The following is a 14,939-nucleotide window of genomic DNA, read 5'->3' as shown; positions in this document are numbered from 1 at the left end:
ACAGCCCTGCTGGATCAGGCACAAGGCCCATCTAGTCCAGAAACCTGTTTCACACAGGGGCTCACCAGATGCCAAACTTAACATCAATATTTTACTTCTCCACAGCAATTTTACAAAGACCAATTGCTTAGTACATAAATTTAGAAAAGATCACAAAACCGAATTCTTACTTGTTTACAAGTGGAATACTAAGTCCCCAGCCAGCAGCAAGATCTGGAAATTGAAACACTGTAGGGTTTTCTGCAAAGGCATAATGGTGAATAATTGTAGATTCATCATCATGTAATGCTTTTCCTAAAAAGAAATCCTGTTGGAGAAGAGAGACACTGTTGAATTCATCTAGTGCATCATTTTAACTGGCCTATCACGCCTCAGTCGATTCTTTTAGTAGCACTTCACAAAAACCTGATACTAACCAGAGACTTAAGGCCTAAGTCACAATAGTGGAAACTACAGGAACTGACTTGAGGCAGCATTCAAAAGGCTCACCTTTTCATTAATGAAGACAAATTATCTTGGAAAGCCATTTTCAATTTTGTTCTTTCACTCACCACAGTTAAATAAAAGGTTACTGACATGACACTTGTGTTTGATGTTCTTGGTCATCTATGCAGTCACACCTATTGGATTTGCGTCTGCTCAGAACCTTGTTTGGAACGTTCTAGCATTCAGCCTCAAGAGTTTCTGAGCAAGAGCACATGTCTATCTGGGTGTGACACCCCCCACACCTCCCTTTTCAGTTCAAAACAGACCAACACATCAGAATGGCAAAAAAAGTGATAAAAGAAATAAAATACTGAAGCAGAGAGGGTGTGGGGTTGTGCAACTGGTCAGATGACCACTCAAAGATAATCAGTTACAGGTAAGCATCTCATACAGGTAAGTAGTCTCTGCCCGTTCATATATTTGGGAGATTAGCAAGCTACCTTAAGTGAAGGGAGGATGCAGTGTCATTAGTTGAACAAGGACTGCAGGACAGCTCTGCCAAAAGCATCAATAGTACAGCAAGTGTAAAGTATAATGCCAGACAAAGGTAGATGGTTGAACCATGTGGGTGCAGCTTTCACTGGGAGTGCAATGTGGGTAGACACAGTTAAAATACCCTGCCACCTGAGCTGTGGTCCCAATCCTAATTTCCTTCCTTCCCTGGGGCTGCTATTTAAAATGAACAAAAGAAGAAAAAATGAAAGACTGAACTACATGTATAATGTAGTCCTTTGTAATGGAACATGTAGTCGTTTGTAAAGCTGTGTTACTTTGTATAAATGAAAAGTAATGAAATTTATTTATTTAGCATATTTGTATAGTGCCCACTACCAAAGTCTCCAGGCAGTTTACAAAATTAAAACAAACCAAGAAATGTTAAAACAATTTAAAACATATAAAAGTACTATTTAACATTAAATAAAATCTATTCCTTTAAGTTTTTTCCTCTTAGAGCTATTAATACTCCAAATATAGTCAATTTTATTTCACCTTAGACTTGTCATATCTTCTAAGTATTTCCAGTAGCTTTACAATATGTATTCTTGTATCTTCTTCACAGAAAAAGATCCATGAGGAGTTTTTGCTGTATGTAACAGAAAAGCTGACAGAAGAAACAGTTTGATTTATTGAAAATATGATTTAGGAAAAGATCAAGTAGTGTATTTGCAAGAAGAAAAATTAAAAGTAATATTAACTAATATTTATCACCAGTAAACTGACAGCAAATTCATACAACCAAACATCATAGAAATCCACACACAGTATACTTTGTAGTATGGCCAAGCAATCAGCTGACTACCCCACTGTATGACCAGAGTGATATTAGCTCATGATAGGGATGTGCATGAGATAGTTCAGCACCGAATCAGCTCGGGCGCCAGCATTTGAACTGGCATGACAAGGCGGGGAGCAGTTCCCTTAAAAGGCAGTTAAAGAAATCCTTACCTGCTCACCCCCGCCCCACTGCTTTTCTGCCACCAGTGCCTGCTTTGCAAATGCGCACGGGGGACTGATGCACTGCTTTTCGCACCAGCTATTTGTGTACCGTAGCCACACAGAGGCTGAAAGGAACAGCTCTGCAGCCCCGAATGGGTGTTTGAAAAGTGGTCAGCGGAAAAACAGAAGGGCAGGAGAGAGCAGATAAGGAGCTTCTTACCTGTTTTTTAAGGGAACCGCTCCCCTCCCTGCCAGAGGGTGCATGAATGGCTCGTGCACATCCCTAACTCATGATCAGGGGGCCAACACATTTAAATTAACCACACATTTAATCCACGGCCTAGACTTCAAGTGTCTTGGGAAAATGACTTCCAACAGGAAATCAAAGATCAGGAGTGAAAAAACATAGGGAAATGGAAGCCAGTTGCTTCCTCTTTGGTCCAAATTGAGCAGAACTTTCTCAAAGTTTTCCATAGACCACACTTCACCCCAATAAAAATAGAATATATTCAAAAAGACAGCTCTCTGCTTTGCTGGAGTGGTTGAGGGATGAGGGGCACCTATTTCCATCTTTGGTGGACCTGTCTTAGGATCTCATCTTTTTGGAAAGAGGTATTCATGGAAATGAGCAGGATTACAAACCAGAATAATAGGATTATGTCCCTAGTTTGAGTTAGTAAATTTATTTTCTGGGGTCAATACAGATATGACATCAAAAAAATTAATTGTGTATATGGTAACTGGTTCCAGGTTAGCTATAGCTAAACACTGGAAAAATCAAACCATGTCAATGAATATCTGGTATAAGGACTTATGGAATATCACAATCTTAGAAATGCTAACCCATATTATTCAGTCCCATTCAAACCAGATTAGAAATAATGCTTTATGCAATTTGGTCAGATTTTATTCTTTACACTTACTGGGAAATTTATGGTTGTTTCCCTAACTTAGACAATATTAGAGTTTGGATGGACTGATGAATCGGAGTTTGTTGTATTAGGTTTTGCTGTTTGTGTTTGGATCAATGTTGTTTAGCATTGTGAATTTGTTTTAATAAAGAGATTAAATATATATATATATCAGTGGGCTCTTCCTACACATGGACTAAACCAGTTGTCACCATCCTGAACACAGACAAAAATGAATCTGGCCACGCAATGGAAAGATAAGGAGGCCCCTTGGGCTACGCAACAAGGTATCATGGAAACAAATGTACTGTACATGCGTAGCCAAGATCAACTTTTAATGATACAAACTGTCCATTTTGCATGTTACAAGAAGCAGTAACAAAAAACTGCTTTTTTGCATGCATCATCTACTTCCATTTCCTTGTAGCATGTGAAATGGCCCTAGAACAATTAATGAACCCAAAGACATACCATGAGCAATCACAGAAACTTTTGCTCCAGTTCCCAGTTGCAATACTTAAAAAAAAAAAAAAATCTATATAGTAAAAATCAACAATCTTGCAATGATCCCTCAGCAGCAAGCCTTGCTTGGGTCTCACTATTTACAAGAACACCAACAAACACCTGTATTTACAAAGATAACAGGTTGTTCTTCTATATCCTTAGAACTGGTAACTAAAATATGCACAGATTTACCAGACACACACACATAAACACAAAAGACAAATTTTTAAAAAATGGTTAAGCTGGTAAAAAAATCTACTTTCATCTAGTCTACCCTGGCTCAAGAACCCCTATGGTCTTCCATATCCACAAACAGCATAGATATTATCTGGAAAAGATCACACCAATCCAATACTCTCTTCCCCCACAATGCCTTCTTGAACCTCATCTTTACTGCACAAATCAATCTTCTTCTAAGAGACAAGTTTTCAGCTGAGTCTTGAAGATGGCAATTTATAGAATGACGTGAATCTTGTGTTAGAAAAGGGAAACAAGGGCATTCCAAAAATGAGTCAAATGGAAAATGGGTATTGGACCAAACAAGAGTTGGCTTGGCTCAAAAGATAGTTGGTGGCAGATGAGTTACTCCTTTCTGACAGTTTTAGTCCAGATTACTTTGGCTCTATTGACCAACATTTAACTAGCCAAAATTGCTGCTTCCCAACAGTGCTAGAGTTTCACACTTACTCATGCATTAATGGTAAAATGGTCCAAGCGCCTTCATGCCTGTCCATCTGATGAATAAGCAGAACTATAGGCATTTCCTTTGACAAAAAAGCAAAACATTTATAGGATATTAATATAAACATTAGAAAACGTTGTTTTAAAATATCATACCATCTTGGTTTCAACTTTTTCTATAAAATATTGTTTGTTTGCAATTTCTTGTTTCTGAAGAACTCTGCCTAATGAAAAGGTAAGGTATCAACCAATTAAATAACACTATTAACAACACAATACAGATTACTGTCAGAATATTTTGTAATAACATAGTTCTTACTTGTAAATACAATAAGCCTAGGCTTGCTATTCTTGTTCTACTAAAAAAAAAATGTTCATACAGTAAACTTACTTTCAAATGAGTTTTCTTTTTTTTAAACTCAATTGTTTCCAGATCTACTGGTAGCTGTAACAGATACCAGCAGTATTGATAATAATGTGTGCCCAAAATCAGGTACCAGTAGTATTGATAATAGTGTGCCCAAAAGATAGGAGATAAAATGTAAAAGGCAAGGCATAAAGTGTCTTAGCACACATCAGCTAAAAGTTCCAAATGGCATACTTCTGCAGTTTAAATTCTGATAGAATAGGTAAGTCCTGAGCTAGCTCAAGTTCCTTTTGAGTTCACAATTAGTTGATGGTAACTGATGGTGCATTTAAAAGAGCAGCCGATATGCTGTCACTGCACATTTTATGTATAATAATATCCTCAAAGGATTCCAATTAAACAGGTGAAAAAGAGAGTGCCACTTTTAACAAACTACTATCCTAGCAGTAGATCATCATCATATTTTTAGTACATTGTAGAAAAATTATAGGTTGAATTAACATATACTTCAGATACTATCAGATATTGCATATCCCAGTGCAAGAAGGAAATTAACAAAGAAATTTGAACTTGGATAAAATACATTTATTCAGTGACTTTCTTTAGTCCAAATACCCTCCCATATAGGGAAATGCAGGAAAGAAAGCAAAATCAAGTGGTTGTGAAGATAATCTGACACTTTAATGTGATCTATTCTATCCATTATGGGAGAGGGTGAGAAGAGGAAGAGAGATATTGTGGGCAAGTTCCACAAGAAAAGGAGAAAATATGAAAAATTAAACACCACTGCTATGTTCAATGGTCACACGAGAACCTGCTATGTTCAATAGACACAAGAGATTGTGTGTCTTGTGTCATGCTACCATCCAAGTTTTACTACTACAACAATAAATATTTATACACCACTCTTTAATCAAAGTTCTCAAAGCGGTTTACATAGGAAAATAAATAATACATAAATAAGATAGATACCTGTCCCCAAAGGGATCACAATCTAAAAAGAAACATAAAGTAGACACCTGCAACAGCCACTGGAAGGATGCTGTGCTGGGGTTTTGTTTGATATAAAGATCTGTCCAGTAACCCATGTAGTAGTTGCAGTTGTGCTGCTTGTCACCAACATGGCAGTCTTTGGCCCTTTAGAGATAATATTGTCCAAAAAAAAAGCAAAATGGCGTCTGGAACGAAAACTCCTGACTAAACCACCTGTCAGGGCTTTCATCAATCGTTTGGTCTTATCACCTTCCATCAGCCAGATGGAGGTCGGTATGCGTGCGGGGCTTGGTCCTCCTCCTAGAGGTGGGAGTCTAGGGGGTCTTCAGACCCTAAAAAGTCTGGAAAACCCTGGATGAACATCTGGAGAGACCTTTTCACGATCATCGGACTGAATGAAGAGAGGCTTTTCATCGCCTAATTGCAGACGACCTGCTCTATTCCTCTTATCTTATCTTTCCTAATAAATCTCTGAGATGTCCACGGCCGTGAGTTTGGCAGATCTACGGTTTCTTCTTCTTCTTCATTGAAAGCTCTTGCTTATTTTTTTGCTATCTTTACTTTGCTGGAGATCTCAGCATTCCAATGCTAACGGCTTTCAGTTTTGCCCTGAAGAGTTTTTAAAAAAAATGTCTGATATCCCAGCAATTACTTATTTCTTATTTTAATCTTAAACTTTATTGGAGATTAGTATGGGCTTTTTTTTCCTTTTCCCTCTCTCTTCGTGAACCTCCCCCACCTCACCTTGAACTTCCTGGCACAGCTGTGAGTTTGTCAGATTTATGGTTTTCTTTTACTGTCAACTTTTGCTTATTTTCTGCTATTTTCTATTTTTGAATCTTTCTATGGACTTGACCAGAGAGCTCAGCATTCAAATGCTATCAGCTTTTAGTTGTGCTTTGAAGAATCCTTTTAAAATGTTGGAGGCTACAGCAATTACTTATTTTATTTTGATCTTTAACCTACACGTAATCTGTTGGAGATTATTGTAAATTTTGTTACGACATCTGCAATGGAGAAGAGGAATGGCGAAGAAGATTGGCTTGGAGAGAAAAGCAGCTTTTTTATGGGTCTTTTAAAAATTGCTTTGCAATGCCACATACGAGTATTTACACATTTAACCAACTTAAGTTTTACTTACAAAGTCCCAACTGGAAAGACTCAGTTTATCTGTGTTAGGAAGGATTTGCCTGCCAGGATCTTGAAAGATCTTCCCTGGATTTATAGTTCTTTCTGTTTGCACAGCTGACAAAGTGTTTTATGGTTGGACAATTATCTTCTTATTACTAACCATTTGAAGCTATGACTGGGGAAATGAAATGAAAATGACTGGTGAGATCTGGCTGTTTGGCACAAGAAGAGGAGGACTGTTTTCCTATGTTCTATCTTTCTTAGTGGAATCAGGACTTCTTGGTCTTTTGTAGTTCAGTACCATTCAATCACAGTTTATGTCAATTAGCATTTTGTATCGGGATCTTGACTTTACTTTGAAGAATTTCTGAACTTGTTACTCAACTGAGAGGGAGTGATGATGATTTTTTATTCTGGTGTTGCAATCATGGTACTTTTTGCCAAATACAGGGAGGGGAAATTGGCATGGGGGGGGAGACTGTTAAGTGGTGTTTCACTTTAAGATAATTTAAGAAGATTTTACAAAAAGGGATCTTTTAAGTATTTAAATCTTATTTAAAAGTTTATTTGCTTTAGCTATATAGCAATAGCAATAGCACTTACATTTATATACCGCGTTATAGCCGGAGCTCTCTAAGCGGTTTACAATGATTTTAGCATATTGCCCCCAACATTCTGGGTACTCATTTTACCAACCTCGGAAGGATGGAAGGCTGAGTCAACCTTGAAAACACACATATGTCTTCTGGGTGTGTTTTATTAGAATTACCTAGTCCTTGGATAGGTAGCTATGGCGAGATTTGCGCAGAAGGATTCTAACTGAAGGAATTTTACTGTATAGAAACTTGATAACCCTTTCTTCCCAGGCATATAAAAGTTCCGGCACTGTTCAGTCTCCCCCTTAATGAGAGAGTGTCCTTGGACACTGGCTTTAAGATTTGATATTAACCCTATGTTATGTGAGTCAGCTGAGATGTTTACCAATTTTTCTTTCTTTCTGTCTTTGTGCTGGGATAAATGAAAAGCCCAATATTTTTAATGGTGTATCTATCAGTATTTTATTTCTCTTTGCTGATATATTTTTAATATAATGGAATTATATTCCTTCTCTTACTTTACTTTCCTTCTGAGCTTATCCCCCCCCTCCTTTCCTCTCCTTTTGATGTCTCCTTCCCCCCCCCTCCTTGTGGCTCTTTTTCTTGAGACATTTGATTTATTTAGGGTTTCACATACAGGTTTTAACAGAGTATAATTAAATAATATACCTTATTATTGTATTTTAATGTATCCTCTGTGTTAATTGTTCCTTTTTTCTTTCTTTTAACCATTAAGATTTAAGGAACTCTATATAGGGGTTTAGCATTGAAATAACCTACTCAGGATCTGAGATTTATTAAGATATACCTGAATGGTCCAATGACTTAAGGAACTGCTATATACCTTCTTGGATGAAACAATAATTAATGTAACTAATTTAGGATTTAATATATAGGATTTAACTTTGAGTATAATTAAATATTATACCTCATTAATTGGTCTTTCAATTAGGGGACTCTATATAACGGTTTAAGACTGATAACAACCTAATTAGGAATTGGGATGTTGTATGATAAACCCGATAGTTTTAATGACTTAAAGAATTGCCAGAGATTTTTGTCCTTTGTTTCTTTATGTTTCTCCTTTCCTTTTCATACAGGAGATGAGATATATTAAGAATGGGGGAATTTTAAATTTAAGGCATAAGATTATTGGCACTATTTTATTATCCTCTCTAATAAAACGCTTGGTGTCCGTCCGTGGACGGACACCAAGCGTGCGTTCGTGCCTGGCCTGTTCTGGGCATGCCCAGAACAGGGCAAGGGAGGCACGAACGGCAGGACCCGGCGGCCATGTTGGGGCCGGGAGAAGGAGAAGTGGCCGCCGCCTACGCCAGGAGGAGAGTGAGGGAGAGGCGGCGGCGCAGCCGTGGCCACGGCCAGAGGTGGCGGTGGCCGCGACAGTGCGGGTGAGGCGGCGGCGGGGCCAGAAGCGGCCACCGCAAATAAAGGAGAGAGGCGCCGGGGGAAGAGGCGGCGGGGAAGCTGGCCGAGGTGGCGGCGGAGCCGCTGCCGAGGCCTGGCGCCGCCAGTAAAGCCGGGCGGGGGGGGAAACCTTGGGGCCCTATCCCACCATTCCCGTCCCCCCACCAAATTACTAAGGGCCAAATTGGCCCTGAAAAATGCCGCCGCCGAACCGCCCTCCCAGCTGCCCGATCCCACCATTTGTACAGGAAAGAGGAGCTCGCCAGCAGAGCTCCTCTTTCTGCAAAGGCTCTTCTCAAACTGGCGCTTTGAGCGGAAAGGGCGTCCTTTCCGATCAAAGCGCCAGTTTGAGAAGAGCCTTTGCAGAAAGAGGAGCTCTGCTGGCGAGCTCCTCTTTCCTGTACAAATGGTGGGATCGGGCAGCTGGGAGGTTTGGCGGTGGGGGCCGAAAGCATTACTAGCGCCCGTTTTTCAACGGGCTAAAATTCACTTGTATGATAATAATAGCTTTAAAAAGACTACATACCGAGATATTTTATTTGGAATGCTCACTGTCTGACTTTTTGGTACTCTTAAGTCTTGGTTTGAACAATCAACTAGACAGCCTTAGATTCTAACTGAAATCAAATTTTAACTTTAAAAAATATATATATCATTCCTATTTCCCCCCCTCAATATCTTTTTTAATTTTCATTTCCTCCTATGGGCTTTCACCGGTTGTTATGGAAACTGTATAACGGTAATTGTTGAATGAACTGCTTGTTGTGATGCAAACAATCAGAAGGAAATTGAGAAAGATTACATATATGTATGGGAAGAGGTCTGGGTGACATAGCTTGATAGCCTATTCTCCCTGGGAGAGGTTTTAGAGACCAGTTTTGGCTGAAGTTAGTCTATCTCTTCATGAAAGCATATCTTTCCATTTATCGCTCCGGTTTTTTGTTTGTTAAATGAAGAGGAGGACTGCTAAAGGTTTAACTGATTTCTGTCATTTACTTTACTGTGAAGTTTTGCATACCTGTATGGGACGAGATGGGAATTTTGATTACAAAATATTGGTGGATATGTGGCTTTGTATATACAATATGTATACCTTTTTCTTTTGGTAGAACCTGTGTTTTAAAGCTTACATTTTCTTCCCCATTGAATTTTTATGTTTTAAATCGTTCTTCTGAGGCCAAGGTGAGAGTTCTGTGTGAGGCTCAAGGTTCATTTTTTCTCTGACGATTGGATTTAGTTTTTAGACGTACCCTCTATTTTTTTTACAGATTATCTTAATTCATTCAAGTATACTTAAATATTATTACTCTGCTCAAGTCTTTTTTTCTTTTCCCTGTTTCTTTGCTGTGGATGAGTAATTGCTCTTATTCACGTATGATTATATCAATCTCAGAGATGTAACTGGTTCTATTTCTATTACTAATAAAAGCAAAAATTCTTGGGGGGGGGGAAATAGAGATAATATTGTCAATAAAGTGTAACATCTGCACACATGTTTTTAAACTAAGAAACTCTCTCAGTCAATCCTGACAGACTTCAAAGCTAAAAAGGTGCACAAAGAGAATAAAGTCAGTTACACAATAGCAAAAGCTACAAAGAGCAGCTTTTTGCAACTAAGTCATATGAAAAGAACAGCGCTGTGAAAAGTTCAAGAGATTTTGTTTTGTTTCTCTTCCTGAATTCCAAAAAATTACCTTTAATGTTTTTAATTTATGTTGAATAACTATTAAGAAACATTTTCTTCAGTACTTGTTATGTGTTGGAAAAAATATAAATAAAGTATCTGGATTATCCACAATTCTATTTTTTATTTTGTTGTTGTGGATTATAAAAGCCAAATGTGACATGTTGAAGATTATTTATGGCATGTGCCGAATTTTAAATACAAATATTTTCTAGTGTAGCCCAAGAATAATAAAAGGTGAGCTTACCAAAATGGCTGAAAATTTTAAATGGATCAAAACATGTATATAAACCTTAAGGACATAAAAGACATTTTCTTGTTTTCTTTAAAAAATAAACTGGAGACTTGAGATAGTGGCATGATAAATCTTGGGCTAAATGCAACATGCTATTCAAGAATTCATACTCTGTACTTTAATAGTGGAACTATATGTTAGAAAAAACCATGGAGGCTGCCACTGTAATTGTAGTGCCCAAGTCCCCCTATCCCTAATATTTAGTTTTGACATCCTTACAATGTGTAATTCCCTGCTCTCAATTCTTGCATCTCACTGGGTGCTGGTGATGGGAAGATGCACATTGTAATAACATCAGGGCACAGGGAAAGTTGAATGAGATGTTATGGATGAAGGGGGGGGGCTTCATATGGGGCTCCTAGTTTTGACTGAGCCGTGTTCAGTGAACAAATCTGTCTGTGTTATTTTTAAAACAGTGGATTTATGGACATTGACTACACATGGTCATCAGTTTGTGTATAAACTAAATTTCTGGACCTTAGACCATTGACTTGAGAATACACTAGCCCCTAAGTGGGAAAGTGGCCTTAAGGGACAAAAAGAATGAACAAGCATTTGGATTCCTTATTTTGAATGTGAGTGATGATTTATTAATTCATATGCATGACACTAGGATTGCCTCAGAGGCATGAAAAATATTAAAAGAGCAATGTGGGGAAACTTCACCTAATGCTGCTGTTTTTTGTTTTAAAGACTTTGCCAAACTCAGCTAAAGGAAGGAGGCGATTTCTCAGCCCACATGGCCAGTCTTTTAGAGATGAACAGACTTTTGAAAGTCTGTGGATCTGAATTAAATGACTCAATGCTTGTTAGACTGATTTTACAATCTTTGCATAAAAGTTTCAACCTTCTAAATAATGGCTTTGGAGGCATCAGGTTCTGAACTTAAATTGCAAGATGTTGTAGCAAATCTGAGAAACTTTAGCTCAAAATGGGAACAAGAAAGTTTCCAGAATGAAAGCCAAAATGCTGCAGCATTCTCCAGCAAAGGCATTCATTTGCAAATAGAGAAGGTGCGAAAACCAAAGGCTGCAAGCCCCATTACCATAACTACAAAGAAAACTCAGAGCTCAGTAATGGCAACAGACAAAGGCAGACCACATGGTCGATTTGAAACACAAAAGAGAGACAGTCTCTCTGAAACATAGAGAAAAGGCAATGCTTCTTTACCCAAATCAGAAGGCTATAATGTAGGACTGAATGCAGACAAAAAGCATGATTTTATTGTGGATTCCAGCTCCAGCAAAAATATCCTCAATACTGCTGATTAGTTTATTGAACTAGACAGAAACTCCAAGTCAACTGTAACTGTAGGAGATGGAAGGGAATTAATCATGGAAGGAATAGGAATTGCTAAAATCCTGTGCCAGAGACTAGACAATGAAATTGAAGAAGATTTAATAAAAGATGCAATCTTAGTACCAGAAATGCAAACCAATTTAATTTCAATTGGGCATGGAATTAAGAAGGGATGCAATGTAATTTTTGAAAATGAAGCTTGTTATATTTTCAAAGATGATGAATTGATTATGACTGCTCATATACATGAAGATGGACTTTTTCAAATAGACCGTTACTGAACAAGAACATACAGCAGGCACATGCCAATACAGAAATTGTGATCTTTTATGGCACAGAAGAACATCACATAGAAAATTAAATATTAAAGCTGATCTTAAAACTGATCAGAGAGAGAATTGGTCAGAGATTTTAATGTGGATGCATGTAAAGAAACAGCCAGCAGATGTCAAGTGCTGCATGCTTAATAAAGGAGTAAGACCAAGTTTGCCTGCCAGAACAGATATTGAATCACAGGGAATTCTGGAACTGGCCCATTCGGATCTTTGTGGTCCATTGCAACCAAGCATGGCTGGAAATCGATACATACTAACATTTATTGACAATTTCTCAAGATTTTCTTAAATATATTCTCTGAGAGAGAAAAGTCAAGTGTTTGAGAAGTTTAAAGAGTATGTTGCATTAGTGAATAACAAATCTGGAAGAAAGCCTCAGGGACTGAGATCAGATAGCAATAGCAATAGCAATAGCAATAGCAATAGCACTTACATTTATATACCGCTTTATAGCCGGAGCTCTCTAAGCGGTTTACAATGATTTAGCATATTGCCCCCAACATTCTGGGTACTGATACCCAGATAATGGCAGGAAATATATGTCACATAACATGAGTGAATTTATGAAGCAAAATGGAATTTCACAGGAAGTTATTCCCTCATACACACCTCAACGTAATGGTGCGGCAGAGAGGAAGAATCGCTATCTACAAGAAATGACCAGATGCATGTTATATGATGCTGACATGGCAGACAAATTCTGAGGAGAAGCAGGGATGACTGCAAACTACTTACAAAACAGATTGTCAACCAAAGCAATAGACAAGACCCGATTTGAAGTATGGCATGGGAGAAAACCTTCTCTAAATCATATCAGAGTGTCTGGATAAAAGGCTTATGCATATGTACCAAAGGCCAAGAGGACCAAACTCAATTGCAGATGTGAACTGGGAATTTTAGTTGGATATTGACCTAGAGGTCAGAATTTGCAATGTGGTGTAGGCATGTGCCCGAAACGTTTCAGAGGCCATTATGAAGGCCTCCGAAACGTTTCGGCACTGGGGGCGGTTTCGGCACCAGCAGGGGTAGCGCTTTAAGGGCGGGGGAGGGTGTACTCACCCCTCCCGCCGCATTTCCCCCGCCTGCGCGTTGTTGTTTTTAAGCCCCTCGGGGCGGCAGCGTTCCTCCCTGCCGCCCCGTTTGCCCCGTCGGCCGGAAGTGGCAAGTGCGCATGCGCCTGTTGCGTGCGCACGACGGGCGCACGCACACTCACGACTTCCTGCCAACGGGGCGGCAGGGAGGAACGCTGCCGTCCTGAGGGGCTTAAAAAAAACAACGCGCCGGTGGGGGAAATGCGGCGGGAGGGGTGAGTACACCCTCCCCCGCCCTTAAAGCGCTACCCCCGCCGGCGCCAAAGATTTCTGTGCACATCCGTAATGTGGTGTACTTTGATGAAAGACAAAGGCCAACTAAAGATGATATGTCAGAATTTGTAATTCGGATTAATTCTAATTAATTAATTTCTGTATGTAAACTGTATGCTTTGGAAACTTCGGTTGAAAAGCGGTATATAAATACTCGTCATATTCATATTCGTCATATTCATATTCTATGATCCCTGATTGGACTCTTCAGGTATTTCCCGTGAGAGTCAGATTCCCTTCCTTTCCCCTTAGAGAGCAGATGGAAACATATCTCTCTCCCCCATCTAGTTCTACAGATTAGGATTAGATCTTTCCTATCCAAAGTGTACTTCACCAATAAATACTTAGTATTTAGTTCTACAGGTATCTCCATGTGTCTTCTTTAAACAGCTGCAACAACTAAACTCTGCATTCTACTCTGTAACTGGAGTGGGTAGTTTCTATTGTGCTCTGATAATTAATCAGGGTAAAAATTACAACCCCCAACACACCTTCACCCTCTAAGGAGACTGCAATAAACCAGGAATCTCCCTCGTCATCTAAGAATCTCAAACCAAAAATAAACCCCTGGAGCAGAGAGACTGAAGATCCCAAAGAGCCAGACCTGTCCCACACCACCCCCTTCCAGAATTTTGGGCTCCACATGCCTTTTAACTTCAGAAACTGTCATTCAACATTTGGAGTGCCTAAACACTATCTCAGCATGCCTTTGATGCATTTGCATCATGAACCACCCATAAAACAGCTCCCGGCAGCATCCAGGCAGCTCCTGACAGGACCTCTGTCAAAACTTCACACCTGATGCATGAAGGGCTGCCAAATACAACCCACTCATCTAATTCATCACATGTACTCCAAACTTCCCAGGTGTTGCTATAAATAGCAATGAATTATGTTAACTTTTGGGGATGGTCATCCCGCAAAATAACAACTCCCTAAGTCTACTTCTCAAATGTCACCTCAAATTTCTAACCTTCCCTTTTTGGGCAAGGTGACAGGGTGTGTGGTGGCGTCTCAGCTGCAGAGGGTCTTGGATGATATGGATTATCTAGACCCTTTCCAATCTGGCTTCTGCCCCGGATATGGGACTGAAACTGCCTTGGCCGCTCTAGTGGATGGTCCAGTTCAATCGGATATGGGTCAGCAGAGTGGGGAAGGTAGAGGGAGGACAGAAAAGGCAGAGCTCACAAGTGCTCTTGTGAAATCAAAAGACAGTCTTGTGAGAGACCAGAAGATGCCCAAGAGTGTGTAGGATGCACAGGGCTATTTAAGCAAGCAGTAGAGAACACCTGTAATAAGAAGGAGATGGACTTAGTTCTTTATATCTCCTTTTCAAAAAGGTTGACTGAAATGGTAACCAACAACTTTGGATTGTTTCTTAAAAAATACATAAGATAATTTGTTTTAATCAGTTCAATAGAATATATATTT

The 14,939-nt window shown here is 39.2% G+C and overlaps 1 protein-coding gene across 1 annotated transcript in view; it reads right to left on the bottom strand.

Moving 5' to 3' along the window:
• B3GLCT (beta 3-glucosyltransferase) overlaps positions 1 to 14,939 on the bottom strand; it is a 139,239-nt gene that overhangs the window by 65,804 nt on the left and 58,496 nt on the right. Inside the window, exons 5-7 of the mRNA XM_053310801.1 lie at positions 4,026 to 4,102; positions 1,477 to 1,588; positions 171 to 307 (exon numbers count right to left, since the gene is read on the bottom strand). Coding sequence (XP_053166776.1) covers positions 171 to 307; positions 1,477 to 1,588; positions 4,026 to 4,102 — 326 coding nt within the window. The remainder of the gene's footprint in view (positions 1 to 170; positions 308 to 1,476; positions 1,589 to 4,025; positions 4,103 to 14,939) is intronic.

The sequence above is a fragment of the Hemicordylus capensis genome, chromosome 3 (genome assembly GCF_027244095.1).
Source record: "Hemicordylus capensis ecotype Gifberg chromosome 3, rHemCap1.1.pri, whole genome shotgun sequence".
NCBI classification, from domain to species: Eukaryota; Metazoa; Chordata; class Lepidosauria; order Squamata; family Cordylidae; genus Hemicordylus; species Hemicordylus capensis.
Note: the sequence above shows the minus strand (reverse complement) of the source record. Positions and strands in the feature narration are given on the sequence as shown.